This window comes from Salvelinus alpinus, chromosome 30, assembly GCF_045679555.1.
Source record: "Salvelinus alpinus chromosome 30, SLU_Salpinus.1, whole genome shotgun sequence".
Taxonomy (NCBI): Eukaryota; Metazoa; Chordata; class Actinopteri; order Salmoniformes; family Salmonidae; genus Salvelinus; species Salvelinus alpinus.
In genome coordinates, this window is record NC_092115.1 from 16686827 (window position 1) to 16704595 (window position 17769).

A 17769-nucleotide genomic window follows, 5' to 3' on the forward strand; every position below is an offset into this window, starting at 1 on the left:
AGTCTCTAACGATGCCCAAACCAACAACCATGAAGCCACAAGATCCTGTCTATCCCACAGGGTACTATCCACAGCCTCCATATTAATACCCTAGTCCAGTTTGCCACAATCATCCTCACAACCATTATCCCCATCTTCCCCCTGCCGCAGAGGTCCATTCTAAGATATACCATAATTCAGTTTTCCAGTATTTCTATGGTGCACTGGCAGATCAATTTAATGGTCCATGTTCATACAATGAACAAGGATTTGTTTCTTGTTGGGATGTGATTATTATAATTTATCTTTTGATGGGGATGTTAACTGGAGTCCCAGATGTATTTAGTGTCAGTTCTTTGACCCGCATTGTGAAAGGAAGAAAGTTTGTCGGTTCTATCGTTTAAAAAAAAAATGATAAGCACTTTCCTACGCATGTGAAGTTGGGTTATATGAAGTGAGTACTACGCAGTGATGGCTTTTGTCCCCAAACCATTACAGTGTCAAAATTGTAAAGGATTTGACAATGTTTCAAGTGTGTGCAGACGGGTGGAGTATACAGAAGATAAGAGTGAAGAATGGCCGTGTTGCAATTGTGAAAAGCCAACTGACATTTACTCCTGATTATTATTTGACTATGCTGGTCATTTATGAACATTTGAACATCTTGGCCATGTTCTGTTATAATCTCCATCAGGCACAGCCAGAAGACGACTGGCCACCCATCATAGCCTGGTTCCTCTCTAGGTTTCTTCCTAGGTTTTGGCCTTTCTATGAAGTTTTTCCTAGCCACCGTGCTTCTACACCTGCATTGCTTGCTGTGTGGGGTTTTAGGCTGGGTTTCTGTACAGCACTTCGAGATATTAGCTGATGTACGAAGGGCTATATAAAATAAACTTGATTTGATTTGGTGGGGATCATTACCCAGACTTTGTGTAGTGACCTATAAGGGTAAAGGAGGTTGAGGTGGCAAAAGTTAGGGCAGTCCATCGGCTCGCCTACGCGTAGGCAATCAAAATAATTCAGAGAGGAAGTGAAGTTGAAGAAATGGTGTGGATGCACCAATGTCCAGAGTTAATAGGCCTATTTGTCAACCAAGAGATCCAGCTGCCCGAAATACATTTTGTACATATATGCGCGAATTGAATGTGAGACTGTGTTGCGCCAACTGGTTAAATTCGTGTCTTTTCGCACGAATTAAGTAGCACAGAAATTCGTGTATTTTCGCACGAATTAAGTAGCACAGAAATTCGTGTATTTTCAAACGAATTGAACCACCCCAAAAATGCACAAAAACGCACGAAATCTGCTGAAATACATTTTGTACATATATGCGCGAATTGAATGTGAGGCTGGGCTGATCTGTCAGTTAAAGTCGGCCGGCAACCCGCCAGTTGGGGAACCCTCGTCTAGACTGACTATTCCTTTGTGATAAATAAACTATCATAAGGATATTCACCTACCAACAAGTGACTATAATATTATTTGACAAGTAATTGGCTCAAGCTCACAGGAAAAAAAAATATTTTGGGAGGGGCAATCACAATTGCAGTGAAGCTCCTAATCGCTACAAAGTAGCCCACAAAATGATGAACCCTATCCGATATGTATTTATTGGACTGCTTCTTTGTTCGTTTATTTCGCAAAATGATGTAGGACCTACACGTAAGTTAACATTTGAAAAAGTGTTTTTGAAAAGTGAAAGCAAAAGTAATGGGGTTGTTCTACTGGTCTATAACATTTTAACAAAACATTTAAAACTTATGTTCGTTGTATTAAAGTTCAAATAAGGAATAGGGTACTCAATATCTTAAACATAAAATTGCTAATTGAATAGATTCTATATATGTACTCTACTAAAAATCTAGAAAAATACTAGTTATGCATCTCATTCGGGCTATAAAACAATGGCAACTCAACTAATTTCAGTTTGAATGACAGATCAATAACACATATTTCTATATGAATTTGGTCGGGTTGCCCAAAAAGTTACATATTGTGCTTTAAGCAAAACATCCATGCTCCTGTAAAAACGAAAATGAAACCTACTCGCAAACCTACAAACTTCCATTAATTTTATTTCATGCTTACACTCGCACCCTGACGTTTATATCCACACATTCTCGAAATGTTTAGGCCTATCTATTCAGAGAAGAAATCACTTCAATTTATTGTCCAGAGGATTAGAAGAGTGCATTTACTGTATGTCTTAGTCTTAAAACAGATTTTAAAAAGCATTGCTTTTATAGTCTTGCTTTCATAAATGTATTTCTGATATCCTGTTAATTAATGTAAATATTATTTAGGCCTACATGTAGCCTATTCTATCATTTTGTTGTTTAAATAAAATATGCAGTTTAAGTTCATCAGAAGTTCTAACAGGTTTTCTCTTAACATCACCTGCTCACAGTCAAACATGTACTTGAGTACACGTACACACGCTTCAATTCCTCCCACTATGAAGTCGCTGGATTGTTTAATGGAGAATTGGTGGACTTCTACAGCAGTGCCCTCAAGTCCCCTGTGCCTACAAAAAGCTGGAATGAAAAAAATCCAAGCTTTGGAAATACTGTGTGGCAAAAAAGTATTTCAGCTCGACAGCACGTTAATACGTATTTTTTATCCAGTGCTGTAGACCTGAAGAGGCACTTTGTAAAACATGCCTTAGGTGAGTTGCATTTATTATTTCATAGTTGACCATCTTTGCTTTGTCAGCGTTGTTTTAGTTCAGTGCACTATATGCGTGTTAATCCTTCATCTTTGTCGTATTAGGTGGTGACATTGTGCAGATGAAACTTGGTTGTACTGAAAGCAAAGAAACGGAGAAAAACGTTGGCTTTGCTGAGTTTGCCTATGATGGAAACACAGTCCTGCTCCTCAGTGAAAGCTCAAGTATGTGGATTCCAAAAGATGAATATGCTCACGATATTCACGATATTGTACACAAATGGAACACCCAAAGCATGAAAGACCACTTGACCAACTTTGTGAATGTGCACTGTCCAGTGGCACTTGATCGTTTCCGATCATTAGAGCGCAAGAACTCCTGTGAGTTACTATTGGTTGCACTGTGGTTTTACAAATGTCAAATTTTATTAGCTGTTCCAGATCTTTCACAACAGTTTTACTGGCATGTAATCCCCACCCGTATGGAACACATTCTTATTACTTCTCCCAATTTCAATCAGTGTCTCTTATCACCTATTTTTCCAGGTTTCATATTTATGTTCTGGAAGTAACCATGTATTCCTATGTCTCTACAATTTGGTAGCTGCTCCAAAAGTCTACACTGTCCCTAGTGGCTCTTTAAAACCTGGGTTGATCAACCTGACTTGTTTAATTACCGGATCCTATCCGAAGTCGTCACCCATTGAGATGAACCTGTTTAGGGACAACATCCTCCTAACAGAGATGGAGGGTGTCCATTCATCAGGAGTCAGACCTAACGAAGACCACACCTACCAGCTGAGGAAGACGGTGAGGATCAACGCCTCCGAGTCTGTCGTTTATCGATGTGATGTCAATCATGAAAGCTTCCCTAAACCACGGAATTACACTTGGGGTAAAATTCTTTCTTCAATTCAATGACCTCAAAGCATGGACACATTGATGTTTGTGAGAAATTAAAATGGTCTCTTTAAGGTCAGAATTTGTATATGTAGAATGTTTATATGTTGGAGAAATTAATGTGGACACCATTAAAAGATTATTGCGCTTCGTACACTTGTATAACAACTATGCAGAAAGAAATGGAATGACTACTTTGTGTTGTGTGCTTACAGAGGTGAAAAAACAGGAGGGATCAAATCTTCTAATTTATATTGGACTATGCATATTCTTTGTATGCCTACTGGCTGCTGTACCGTTTTTCAAAAACAGACTGAGATCTGCGCGTAATGGACATTTGGCTGGTGAGTATAGTCTATTAAACCAAATGAATGTCAGCCTAACATAAACAGAGACAAGGGTGCTCAGCCGATGAATACAGTGCATTATATTAACCAAGGTACTAACCATGCTGGTTAATTACTTATTCTCTTTATTTAGACTCATGTTTTGTTAGCAGTCAAATGTGTTAAAACACTGGCTTGATCAGAGCCCTACAGACTCTTCTCCATGTGTAACTAAACATTGTATGATACTGTACGTAGAACTTAGGTTCGAGACTAATGTGAAAGGATTTTCCCCAGCTAATCTTGGAGAGAATGCTGCCCTGGGAGTTCAAGATGAAGGGAGTTTGATTGGTGAGTTTCATTCTCAGGGTTGGTCTTTTCCAGGACCTCTGTTTTTATATTTGATGCTGGTGCATGATAGTTATTGTGTTTTAATGTCTTCGTGTATTGATTATTTTAGATCAAGGAGGTGATGCCACTTCTGGTAAGTATTCTGTTCATGCGCAGTATTCAATTTGAAAGTGATCAACAACTCTTAACAAGTGATGAAAATTAAATAGATGTGTATTCCCCTGATGCATCATGTCTTGACTATCCAAAAAATAATAATGACATAAAATGTTTTCTTTTCTTGGCTACTGTAGTCGATCTGTCCACTGAGAGAGATGTTCTTACAAATGCCTCCAATGCGGAAGGTGAAAACGGTGAGATCATAACTTCCTGGCCAGTAATGAAAGTGATCTAGCTCTCACAAATAGAGCTAAATAAAGCCAGAGTAATAATATACTTGTTGAACATAGCTATAGCCATAAGTCATGTGTGTTTCACTCACTGTTAATTTTGTCAAGGTCCTGACGTCAGCGTACAGTATTCTGCTACGGGGCTTTTGGATGCATTATGCAAACGTGACGTTTGCGTCTAAACAAAAAATGGCTTTAGTAAGCCCAAACATACTGACCACACCGCAAAATAAATGTAAAGGCATGTTATTCAATCATTACATCCACACTGCTCACGCACGTCTGCGTAACATCTGCGTAACGTCTGCGTAACGTCTGCGTGCGTAGCCAGGCGCTAAAATAGAACTTGGTTCTATTTGTGAAGCTTAACACGCTGCAAGTCCCGCCTCTCCCATCTCCTCATTGGTTTTTAGGAGCATATACCCACGTGGGTGATTGAAAGTTGAACTGAGGTCCACACTCCAGTCCGGTTGGTGGTGGTAATGTACCTTAAAATTGGTTGCCAACCGCCATATCACGAAGAAGAAGAAAAAGCCTGAAGGAGGAGAGGTTACTAGAAACAAACTCGGTTTACCCTTTTATCTGTGGATTAATTGTCGGAGTAGAAGACCTTGTGCTTTTCAGGTAAAAGAACAACCCAATGTTTGTATCTCAGGACAAATTAGCTAGCAACAGAAAGCTAGCTAGCTAAATTGCCATAAAAGTTTCATGCTTTTCGACCTGTCCCCAAATTTAATATAGTTGGTTCAGAGTTTGTTTTGATATTTCTACAAACTGATCGCGTCTGGTGTGGTTGGACAAAATCAACATGCAAACAATGGCGTTCTAGTCAGCATGTTAAGCCCATGATTTTCCTTCAGTACAGTACACTATACTACTATAATACTACTGTACTACTAATATTGATTTCTGCCTTTGCTTATCATTTTAGATGAAGCCTATGGAAGTCGTGGAAGCTCTGGTGAGTATTACAGCACTAGCAAGGTTTCCATCCCCTTGTCGAAAGATTTAAGTGAATTATCTTTTACTTGAATAAAAAGGATATGCGCATTTTACCAGCGGAGGTGTGTTTCCATCAAACTGTCTTGTTGCAGATAAAAAGCAGTGGGTAATGATGCAGTGCACATATAAATAACTTCGCATCATGTCTTTCCATGTCCCAAATAAAACGAAGTTCAATGTGTTTCCATTGCATTATATCCTTGTCTCATCGCACACTAGGAACTCCTGTGGCGGGCCGGGCGCAGTGCACGCTGACCAGGTCACCAGGTGTATGGTGTTTCCTCCGACACATTGGTGCGGCTGGCTTCCGGGTTGGATGCGCGCTGTGTTAAGAAGCAGTGCGGCTAGGTTGGGTTATGTTTCGGAGGACGCATGGCTTTCGACCTTCGTATCTCCCGAGCCCGTACGGGAGTTGCAGCGATGAGACAAGATTGTAACTACTACCAATTGGATACCACGAAATTGGGGAGAAAAAAAAGATCATTTTTATTTGTCAATTAGCAGCCAAGCACCGACTATCATGTCAGCATGGGACAAACATCTACATTAGAAAACACTTTTCATGCAAAGATGTGCTGTATTTAATTATGCCTCACTATGTTCCCATCCAACAGCATAGCCTACAAATAATAATTATAGATTATTGGAAATGACCATCAAGCTCATCGCCATGCACTTTCATCATCCTGTGAAGTTCATCTTAATTAATTTAATCTGTAGCCTATTTAACCCTTCATGCTTTTCCAAGTCATAGTGGGAGGACCACAACAAAGCATCGCGTGACTGCAAATATACAGCGACAAAGTTTTGCTGTTTTCCGTCAGGGCTGTCTTGAACTTTTTATCTGACAGGTTATTTACTTGCATAAAAATTGTTGGATGGGAACATAGTGTGAGGCATAATTAAGTACACCACATCTTTGTATGAAAAGTGTTTTCTAATGTAGATGTTTGTCCCATGCTGCCAATCTTAATAGTTCAAATATAAAATAATCATCAACAAACATTTTTGGACTGACAGTCCTATTTCTTATATTAGTGCTATAGTAGCCCACTAACAAATCTTTCTTCCATTCTCACAGATTCAGACCTGTCACAGATTCAACGAACCTAATTGGAATTCAACACAGACCCAACTGACAACTAGTACAGGGTCTTAAGTAGGTACTTTGAAACACTCTTATCCGATTGTCAATTTCCAAGCGTTTTACGTACCAACTGAAGATAACCCAGAGTTTATGATTATGCGTTACCTCTGCCCGGGATCAAGTTACCAGAGGTAACTGACTACAAGAGGAGCCGCTCAACGCTAACATGGACTGACACACAATACAGTAAAGAATACTGAGGAAATGAAGGGCTTGTTAGAGACGTTTCCATGTATCCTGATCGTTGTCTGGCTGTTATCACAGAGCTCATTACTAAGATGGTGATAGATATGTTATGGTGATAGATATTTTACTATGTATTTGTAATGTTTCTGTAAAGCAGGCTAGTTACGTCCCGTGTGGCTCAGTTGGTAGAGCATGGCACTTGCAACACCAGGGTTGTGGGTTCTATTACCACGGGGGAGCATTATAAACAAAGTATGAAAATGTATGCACTTTCTTCTGTAAGCCGCTCTTGTCTCGTGAATGTACTCGGAATTACACGTCATGCTGTAATTGTCCCAAACTTCTTCGACTTGGGGACAGCTCAGGGATCAAGTATCAAAAAAAGAAGTTACAATTTTCTACTTTTTCATGTACTGTATATATTTTCTGCTATGATCAATTTAAATAAATGCTGTATAGCTTTAAACTCCCGATCTTTGACACTATCTCTGACCTCCCAGAAGGAAACTATATGTTCAAATAACTTTTCACGTCAATGAATACATACATTTATTTAACCATCCAGGATAATAAAGATTTGTTCATACATTAAAGTTAATTCTCATTAAATGATTTCCCCCTTTTTAAAATGTCATAAGTCATCTAATTACCGGCTTACTGAGACGTGGTTAAGGAAGAGTGTTTTGAATACTGATGTTAACCTTTCTGGTTATAACCTTTTTCGGCAAGACAGATCTTCCAAAGGTGGGGGAGTGGCAATCTTTACCAAGGATCACCTTCAGTGCTCGGTTGTCTCCACCAAGTCTGACCCCAAACAATTTGATTTGCTGATTTTAAGCATTAAACTTTCAAATAGTTTTTTGTTGACTGTTGCTGGGTGCTATTGTCCTCCATCAGCACCGGCCTGTACCCTAAATGCCCTAAGCTCTCTCCTGGCCCCTTACACTAAGTCTGAATTTGTCCTGATAGGTGACCTAAACTGGGACATGCTTAAACCACCTGACCAAGTCCTAAAGCAATGGGACTCCCTAAATCTTGCTCAGATTATTACCAATCCCACAAGGTATGACTCCAAACATCTAGAAAAGACTACTCTCCTCGATGTTATCCTCACAAATAACCCTGATAGGTATCAGTCTGGTGTTTTCTGTAATGACCTTAGTGAACACTGTTTTACAGCCTATGTTCGTAATGGCTGCTCAGTGAAACGACCTGTCCTGATTTGAAATGGACGCTTGCTAAAAAACTAATGAGCAAGCCTTCCTTCATAAACTGACCTCTGTAAAATGGTGTAGAATCAGCTTGATCCCCTCTGTCAAAGATAGAGTGGTATTGTCAACAAACACGCCCCCATAAAGAAAATGAGAATTAAAAACAGGTTCTGCCCCTGGTTCGACTGTGATCTTGCGGAGTTACTCCACCTTAAGAATTGCATTTGGCGAAAGGCTTGGCACACGCATACTCAGGCTGACTGGCAAGTGAGAAATAAGTGCACTCAGGCTATCTGGAAGGCCAGTTCTCTCTGTGGGTCTAACCCCAAGAAGTTCTGGAAAACGGTTAAAGACCTGGAGAATAAACCCTCCTCCTCACAGCTGCCTATGTCCCTTAATGTTGATGATCTGGTTATTACTGACAAGAAGCAGATGGCTGAGCCCTTTAATCACCACTTCCTTAAGTCAGGATTCCGTCCAACACTTCCTCATCTCCCACCCCTTCTAATGTGACTATCCCCGATGCTTCTTCCTTTTCCCCCCTACAAAGTTTCTCCCTGCAGGCAGTCACTGAGTGCTAAAGGAGCTCCTTAAACTTGACCCCAAAAAACCATCTGGGTGAGATGGTTTAGACCCTTTCTTCTTTAAAGTTTCTGCCCCTATCATCGCTAAAGATTTTGATATGGTAGACCGTTCCATTCTTGTGGGCTGGCTAAGGAGTATTGGTGTCTCTGAGGGGTCTTTGGCCTTGTTTGCTAACTACCTCTCTCAAAGAGTGCAGTGTATAAAGTCAGAAAATCTGCTGTCTCAGCCACTGCCTGTCACCAAGGGAGTACCACAAGGCTCTATCCTAGGCCCCACGCTCTTCTCAATTTACATCAACAACATAGCTCAGGCAGTAGGAAGCTCTCTCATCCATTTCTATGCAGATAATACAGTCTTATACTCAGCTGGCCCCTCCCCGGATTTTGTGTTAAATGCTCTACAACAAAGCTTCCTTAGTGTCCAACAAGCTTTCACTACCCTTAACCTTGTTCTGAACACCTCCAAAACAAAGGTCATGTGGTTTGGTAAGAAGAATGCCCCTCTTCCCACAGGTGTTATTACTACCTATGATGGTTTAGGACTTGAGCTAGTCACCTCATACAAGTACTTGGGAGTATGGCTAGACGGTGCACTGTCCTTCTCTCAGCACATATTAAAGCTGCAGGCTAAAGTTAAATCTAGACTTGGTTTCCTCTATCGTAATCGCTCCTCTTTCACCCCAGCTGCCAAACTAACCCTGATTCAGATGTCCATCCTACCCATGCTAGATTACGGAGACAAAATTTATAGATAAGGGTGCTCTCGAGCGGCTAGATGTTCTTTACCATTCGGCCATCGGATTTGCCACAAATACTCCTTATAGGACACATCCAGGGAAGCAAACTAGTCACCTTTCGGCAAAATTCGCCATTTTGAATCCAAAATAGGTGACCTACATTTTTTGTGTAGATCTGATGAGAAAAGGTTGGGGGAGGGGTGTTGGATCACTACTGGCTGTAAGCGAACGAGTGATGCGCATTTGGAGCAATACTGGCTGTATCCAAGGCTCAGCCAATCGTTCACATAACAACAGAATGCAGCATGCGACTGAAGAGAGAAGAGATAACCAACTTGCTAGTTATAGCATCAGCGTGCGCGCCCCCAGGAAAGACAGCAGAGAGTAGGAAGGTAGTTTGTTAGTTACAGCAGCGCGTCCCCTGGACGATAAAGAAGAGGTAGGTGAGAAACCTGACCACGGAGAAGGGGGTGATAAGGTGATGAAGCATACTTCATGAGTAGTAACCGAAAAACAACTGTCATTGGGAAAGTTAGAGGTGAGGGAGAAAGTGTGATGGAACAAGTATTGTTAGCATTGTTAAGTGTCTTGCTAGCTGTATCGAATTCTCCGCTGGCTAGCCAGAGAAATGTTGAGCAACATTTGCCAACTTAACTGATCAAATAATTGAGTTTATGGTGTGAAAATTATCTGGCTAATAAAGTCAGACAGGTAGCATTAGCTAGCTAATGTTACAACATCATATGAGCTAACGTTAACGTTAGTAACCTAACCAATTCGCTATTGTATTAACTGGTATACGACCTCCTTGCCAATCAAGTTATAACGCGTTAGTTGCTTACTGGACCTTGGCAATCTGTGTGAAATGTTAACTAGCTAACGAACAAACTACTATCTCTGAACTAATGTTTTCCCTCTACAGTATGTGGTTAATTTTCAGAATGAGAGAATTAGGTGAAAATGATGCATGGCTTGTTAAACAAGTGCATTCAGCGATCAAGTGTAGCTGGGCCTGGCTTAAGCTGGATGCCACTATAAAGGTGAGGTGAAAGGAACACCACACAGTTTCCCTCTTTCAATACAGTGGATAAAAAAGGGTATGCCAGGTGTACTCTCTGCCTGAAAGAGATCAATTATGCCAACAAAGGGTATCATGCTCTGCTGGCACATTGTAGAACAGAAGTCCACAGGCAGAAAGTCTACAATTGTAATACTGTGCAGTGTAGCTTTTGCTTATGTTGTCTTGAACTTGACAGTAACACTTGTGTGTGAGTGAGGGGGGATTATACTTTTTTTTACTCAGTGAACATTATTTTTGCATGCATGTAGCCTTGTGCACTTGATCGATGTCTACTATAGAGGCCACTATAATAGAGTGAAAATAGAATGCCTGTTTGTTTCATTCCATTTCTACTTTAATATGTTTTTCCCCCAAGTGCAATATTTAGATTTGTGTGTGTGGTCACAAGTGTTCTATTATAAAGGCTGTCATGGTAACAAGCGTTCTATTATAAAGGCTGTCATGACTAACTGCAATATTAGTGTATTGTTTTTTCTCAGACTTGACTGTCATTTGCAGTAAAGTCTAGGCAAAAAATAACATTGGATTGCTTTACATTTTTTAGCTGTGAGTTAGGTTCACATTAACCACTTTTTATTTTACACACAGAGACTGATCATGTAGATCATATTCTTTGTTGTTTAATTAGTTAAAACCTGCATTTCCCCCTAGCAGGGATTTTTTGCGTGTTTCAGTGCAAAAAAAAGTGTCACCTTTTTGGGCCCTCACCAGTTTGCATCCCTGCACATCACTGTACTCTATACTCCTCTGTAAACTGGTCATCTCTGTATACCCATCGCAAGACGGTTAGCCTGGAGCTAGCCTCGAGCTAGGCCCATCTCCCGGCTAGCCGAAGAGGTCCATCAGCCAATTCTTGGGCTACAATGCCTCTTTTGCCAATTGGCCTGGACCCTTTACTGCCGACACGGAGCCCTGCCGATCCATCACGACTGGTCTGCCGACGTAACCGTCCGGGGTGGTTTCAACAGGCGCTTCTGTTCCGACGTCCCTGGAAGCCCATCTGCTAGCCCCGGCCCGCTAGCTGTCTGAATCGCCATGTCTCCAGCTCGCCTAGCGTAGTAGCGACTACTGAATTGGCTCCCTGACTCATCTATTGCTACTCACTGGACCATATGATCACTCGGCTACACATGCCTCTCCCTAAGGTCAATATCCCTTGTCTATTGCTGTTTTGGTTAGTGATTATTGTCTTATTTCACTGTAGAGCCTCCAGCCCTGCCCAATATGCCTGCTAGCCCTTTTGTTCCACCACTCACACATGCAGTGACCTCACCTGGATTAACTGGTGCCTCTAGAGACAAAACCTATTTTATTGTCACTCAATGCCTAGGTTTACCTCCACTGTACTCATATCCTACCATACCCCTGTCTGTACAGTATGCCTTGAATCTATTCTTCCGTGCCCAGAAATCTGCTCCCTTTACTCTCTGTTTTCCGAACGCACTAGACGACCAGTTCTTATAGCCTTTAGCCGTACCCTTATCCTACTCCTCCTTTGTTCCTCTGGTGATGTAGAGGTTAACCCTGCAGCCCCCTGCACCACTCCCATTCCCCAGGCGCTCTCATTTGTTGACTTCTGTAACTATAAAAGCCTTGGTTTCATGCATGTTAACATTAGAAGCCTCCTCCCTAAGTTTGTTTTATTCACTGCTTTAGCACACTCCGCCAACCCGGATGCCCTAGTGTCTGAATCCTGGCTTAGGAAGGCCACCAAAAAATCCAGAATTTTCAATCCCTAACTATAACATTTTCCGACAAGATAGAACTGCCAAAGGGGGCGGAGTTGCAATCTACTGCAGAGATAGCCTGCAGAGTTCTGTCATACTATCCAGGTCTGTGCCCAAACAATTTGAGCTTCTACTTCTAAAAATCCACCTTTCCAGAAACAAGTCTCTCACCGTTGCCGCTTGTTATAGACCCCCTTCAGCCCCCAGCTGTGCCTTAGACACCATATGTGAAATGATTGCCCCCCATCTATCTTCAGAGTTCGTACTGTTAGGTGACCTAAACTGGGACATGCTTAACACCCGGCCGTCCTACAATCTAAGCTATATGCCCTCAGTCTCACAAATGATCAAGGAACCTACCAGGTACAACCCAAAATCCGTAACCATGTGCACCCTCTTAGATATCATCCTGACCAACTTGCCCTCTAAATATACAGTACCTCTGCTGTCTTCAACCAGGATCTCAGCAAAATGTCATGGAAATTCAGTACTGAGAGAGACTTGGTCTTAGTCATTTCTTCAAACAATCATCTTTATTTATTTATAAAAAAAATAAAAAAAAGATCCCCTTTTCTCCCCAATTTTCATGGTATCCAATCGCTAGTAATTACTATCTTGTCTCATCGCTACAACTCCTGTACGGGCTCGGGAGAGACGAAGGTCGAAAGCCACGTGTCCTCCAAAGCACAACCCAACCAAGCCGCACTGCTTCTTAACACAGCGCGCCTCCAACCCGGAAGCCAGCCGCACCAATGTGTCGGAGGAAACACCGTGCACCTGGCTCCCTTGGTTAGCGCGCACTGTGCCCGGCCCACCACAGGAGTCGCTGGAGCGCAATGAGACAAGGATATCCCTACCGGCCAAACCCTCACGACACTAGGCCAATTGTGCGCCGCCCCACGGACCTCCCGGTCGCGGCCGGCTGCGACAGAGCCTGGGCGCGAACCCAGAGACTCTGGTGGCGCAGCTAGCACTGCGATGCAGTGCCCTAGACCACTGCGCCACCCGGGAGGCCAACAATCATCTTTATTTAATATCTCCCGCTCTAACTTTAGTTTTATATCTCCCGCTCTAACTTTAAGCATCAGCTGTCAGAGCAGCTTACCTGTAACGGAATTCGTCCTCCTCATCTGAAAGGTCGGACCAATGCGCAGCGTGGTAAGTGTCCATTATATTTAATAACACTGAACACGACAAAAATACAACAATACAAAAATAACAAAGTGAATCGATAAGAAAACCAAAACAGTTCTGTGTGGAACACACAAACACGGAAGACAACCACCCACAAAACACAACAGAAAACAGGCTACCTAAATATGGTTCCCAATCAGAGACAATGACTAACACCTGCCTCTGATTGAGAACCATATCAGGCCAAACGAAAAACCTAACATAGAAACACAAAACATAGATAACCCACCCAACTCACGCCCTGACCATACTAAAACAAAGAAAATACAAAAGAACTAAGGTCAGAACGTGACATTACCGATCACTGTACCTATACACAGCCAATCTGTAAATAGCACACCCAACTACCTCATCCCCATATTGTTATTTATCCTCTTGCTCTTTTGCACCCCAGTATCTCTACTTGCACATCATCATCTGTACATCTGTCACTTGTTAATGCTAAATGTAATTATTTTGCCTCCATGGCCTATTTATTGCCTTACCTCCCTACTCTTCTACATTTGCACACACTGTACTTAGATTTTTCTATTGTGTTATTGACTGTACGTTTGTTTATGTGTAACTGTGTTGTTGTTTTTATCGCACTGCTTTGCTTTATCTTGGCCAGGTCGCAGTTGTAAATGAGAACTTCTTCTTAACTGGCCGACCTGGTTAAATAAAGGTGAAATAAAAATAAATAAAAAGACCCACTAGTTTAGTGCTTATTTATAAAATCCTCTTGGCCTCACTCCCCCCTATCTGAGATATCTACTGCAGCCCTCATCCTCCACATACAACACCCCTTCTGCCAGTCACATTCTGTTAAAGGTCCTCAAAGCACACACATCCCTGGGTCGCTCGTCTTTTCAGTTCGCTGCAGCTAGCGAATGGAACGAGCTGCAACAAACACTCAAACTGGACAGTTTTATCTCAATCTCTTCATTTAAAGACTCAATCATGGACACTCTTACTGACAGTTGTGGCTGCTTTGTGTGATGTATTGTTGTCTCTACATTCTTGCCCTTTGTGATGTTGTTTGTGTCCAATAATGTTTGTACCATGTTTTGCTGCTACCATGTTGTATTGCTACCATGTTGTTGTTATGTTGTGTTGCTACCATGCTGTGTTGTCATGTGTTGCTGCCTTGCTATGTCATTGTCTTAGGTCTCTCTTTATGTGATGTTGTGTTGTTTCTCTTGTTGTGATGTGTGTTTTGTCCTATATTTATATTGTATTTGTTTTCTTTTTAATCCCAGGCCCCCGTCCCACAGGAGGCCTTTTGCCTTTTGGTAGACCGTCATTGTAAATAAGAATTTGTTCTTAACTGACTTGCCTCGTTAAATAAAGGTAAAATAAATAAAGACATTTTTTTTTATCTCCAAGTGTATATGATATGATACACTTCCAACACACAATTTTAAACCATTCTGGTCTTGACTTTGTTTATCACTCGGAGGTGGTTTAGTCAATTGTTCAGTGAATTATGCTTATGTTTTTTTGCCAAAATAATGCCTAGGCTTTAGCTCAGCGGACTTACACAGTTATGTTTCACACTAACAACCTGGGTTTATACCCGGTTGGACTTTTCCCTCTTCCCTTGCTTCAATTCCACATTTTGTCCACTATGGGAGAATCTCAATTGCATACTCCTTGCGTCCTCTCGCCTTGCTTCCTTCTCAAAACCCATTGGAGGAGAAGGTCAGAGGGGCGGGACCTATGGATTTTCACATCTTCTGGATTTTTCATCTCCTTTTGAGGAGGTGAGAAGAAAGGACACGAGGAGTATGCCATTGAGATTCTCCCTATATTTAATACCGGTCTCTTCTTTGTCTTCATTGTCACCTCCAGTCTTATCGTTTCACTCCTGATGATACTGTTTGACTACACGGAGGCCCCTCTCGTTCACCCCATTCTGTCCACCACTATATATTTTCATATCCTACTCTACAGAACACACACACAGACAATTGAACATTGCTGTGTCGTCATCCCTGGAATTGAGTCACAAGAACTACGGAACATGAAGTGTCAGCGTCTTTGAAAGTCTAGCATAGATCAGGGGTGATTGTTTTCGTGTATCTTTTCTTGAAAGTCTTGAATGTCAGCTGGTTAGTTGCCATAGGGCTTTGAGTCTCTGGCTCTAGTGATCCAAGACAGATGCTGGAGATGACTGATATCCTTGGGCGATCACACTACATCTCTCCCTGTAGCGTCCAGAAGCGGTCTTTACATCCGGCTCAATGGTTTCACTCTCGGCTCATCGCTGTCCCTCGGTGGGTTGGCATTTCGATCACTAGTCTCTTCAGAAGCAAGTGTGTCTCTGCAATGACTGTAAGTACCATTTTTTGTGTTATTTTTGGCATGGGTAATAGATATGTGATGGCATGGCATGTCAGAATTACATTATATGGATCCATGATACTCGCATGGTAATTTGATTGTTTACTGACCGTTCTCTGTCTTTGAGTAACACTGTCGTAGCAACACTATATCGGTTCTCTGTGAGCCCTCACTCTGAAGGGATGTTTACATACAGTATGTTCAGATGGAGATCCGGTCAGCTTTTTGCTGCTCTCTCAACATCACATTAGATGTAATCACGTATGGGGGCCTATTTGTGAGCGACGTATGATGTTACACAAATGACATCAGAGCCTAGTGTAAACCTTTGCTGTGTTGCCTAATGAGAACATTTGCATACCAATAGCACTCCTTTATCCATCCTCTTCCTCTCAGGAAAATGGAGGAAAGGATGGAGATAAGAATTGACCTCTATCCCAGGCCTGCCTCAGGGCCCAACCAAGACTTCAGCCCCTCCCCCATGCTTGAACCAGGCTCTTTCCACAGTCAGGGTCATTTAATGGAGGACTTTGACATGGATGTAGAGGAAGAGGGCTACATGAAGAAGGTCACAGAGCAGTGGTACGAGTGCAACAAAGATGCATGTGAGGAGATGGAGGAAGGAAGAAGAGAAAAGGGCAGAGGCAGGATGGTTAACAGTCTGAGCTGGGCTGAGGAGCTGCAGGACATTCTCATTCCTGTGGCTGAGGCTGACTGTCAAAGGAGAACAAGCAGATTATTCGACATCACTGTAAGTGCTCTCTCTCTCTCTCTCTCTCTCTCTCTCTTTATCTCTGTCTTATGATGGTGGTGATGAAAGGTAGAGAGTGTGTGTGTGTACAGATTGTCTAGTTGATGGCACTGTTTTTCTTTTAGTCCCTTCCACTCCAACACAGACTGAATATAACACAGCATACCTCAGCCAGCCAGTGATAGAATAGAGTAAGCAATTACCTGGAAACTGATCCATCCTTTGACCAATCAGAGGTCATGAGGAAGTGGGGTACCATTAAAGAGTGTTGTGACACATCTATCCCATCACTGGGTTTCAATTGTACCATGTGGACTAGTATTTCCTCTCCAACTCTTTTATAGTCACAGTATATCGCTAATAGATGAGGGGAAGTAATGGAGTATGACTCATAGGTTAATTAGTTTAATCAGCCACAGTGAGCCACTGCTGCATAGTGACACAGCAGCCTCTGTGTGTTTGTGTGTGCGTGTGCGTGTGTGTGTGTGTGTGTGTGTGTGTGTGTGTGTGCGTGTGCGCGTGCGTGTGTGTGTGTGTGCGTGTGCGTGTGCGTGTGTGTGTGTGTGTGTGTGTGTGTGTGTGCGTGCGTGTGTGCCTTCTATGTGTCTTATGACTCACCACACGAGGAATGATGGTCAAGAAAGAAGAACAATTCTCTAGGAGGAAAACAAACAAAGTGTACACTGAAAAACATACAGGAGCAGTCCAAAGTTTTGACACGCCTATTAGCCTGGTCTCGCCACCATTGATTTTGTTTGTCTTCCATTCACTCCCATCCTAATTCTTTATCTATCTCAACATGTCCTTGAATTTCTCCCTTCACATTTCTTCATCATGCCATCTTTCCATGTCACGCTCTATCAATCATGGTGTTCCCATGGTGGAATGGAGAGATAGAAAGATGGAGGTATAGAAAGACAGAGAGATTTGAGTCAGAAAAGGATATTCATATGATAGGTAAGATATATAAAAACCTCTATGTAACTGACAATCTCTTAGAAAAAAATATTAACTATTGGAATCAAGACTTAAAGATGTCTAATAATGGCACAATATTGAGGGAATATTGGAACATAAATAACGAAATTACAGTTAACGACAACGTAAGCTTAGTTCAGTATACATTCATGTTTAAAATGTATTATAGAGAAGACGACGGCAGGGTCATGTCTTAATTGTAACACTAACAATGACTCAATAATCCATGCCTTCTGGGAA

The 17769-nt window shown here is 41.9% G+C and overlaps 2 protein-coding genes across 4 annotated transcripts in view; both read left to right on the forward strand.

The window, feature by feature from the left end:
• Nucleotides 1–1491: 1491 nt before the first annotated feature.
• On the forward strand, nucleotides 1492–7415 carry LOC139560568 (H-2 class I histocompatibility antigen, Q8 alpha chain-like). Of its 3 annotated transcripts, none has more exons than XM_071377460.1 (10): nucleotides 1492–1641; nucleotides 2387–2644; nucleotides 2749–3024; nucleotides 3248–3538; nucleotides 3759–3887; nucleotides 4167–4220; nucleotides 4330–4353; nucleotides 4514–4573; nucleotides 5541–5570; nucleotides 6693–7415. In XM_071377460.1, the coding sequence occupies exons 1-10, from the start codon at nucleotides 1563–1565 to the stop codon at nucleotides 6722–6724; spliced, it is 1233 nt and encodes a 410-aa protein (XP_071233561.1). In that variant the 5' UTR covers nucleotides 1492–1562; the 3' UTR covers nucleotides 6725–7415. The 3 variants fall into 3 exon arrangements, with proteins under 3 accessions (XP_071233561.1, XP_071233562.1, XP_071233563.1); XM_071377461.1 differs by having other exon boundaries at nucleotides 2749–2868; XM_071377462.1 differs by having other exon boundaries at nucleotides 1541–1641; nucleotides 2604–2644.
• Nucleotides 7416–16196: 8781 nt separating this feature from the next.
• LOC139560571 (schwannomin-interacting protein 1-like) overlaps nucleotides 16197–17769 on the forward strand; it is a 22164-nt gene continuing 20591 nt past the window's right edge. Inside the window, exon 1 of the mRNA XM_071377467.1 lies at nucleotides 16197–16551. Coding sequence (XP_071233568.1) covers nucleotides 16201–16551 — 351 coding nt within the window. The 5' untranslated portion in view covers nucleotides 16197–16200. The remainder of the gene's footprint in view (nucleotides 16552–17769) is intronic.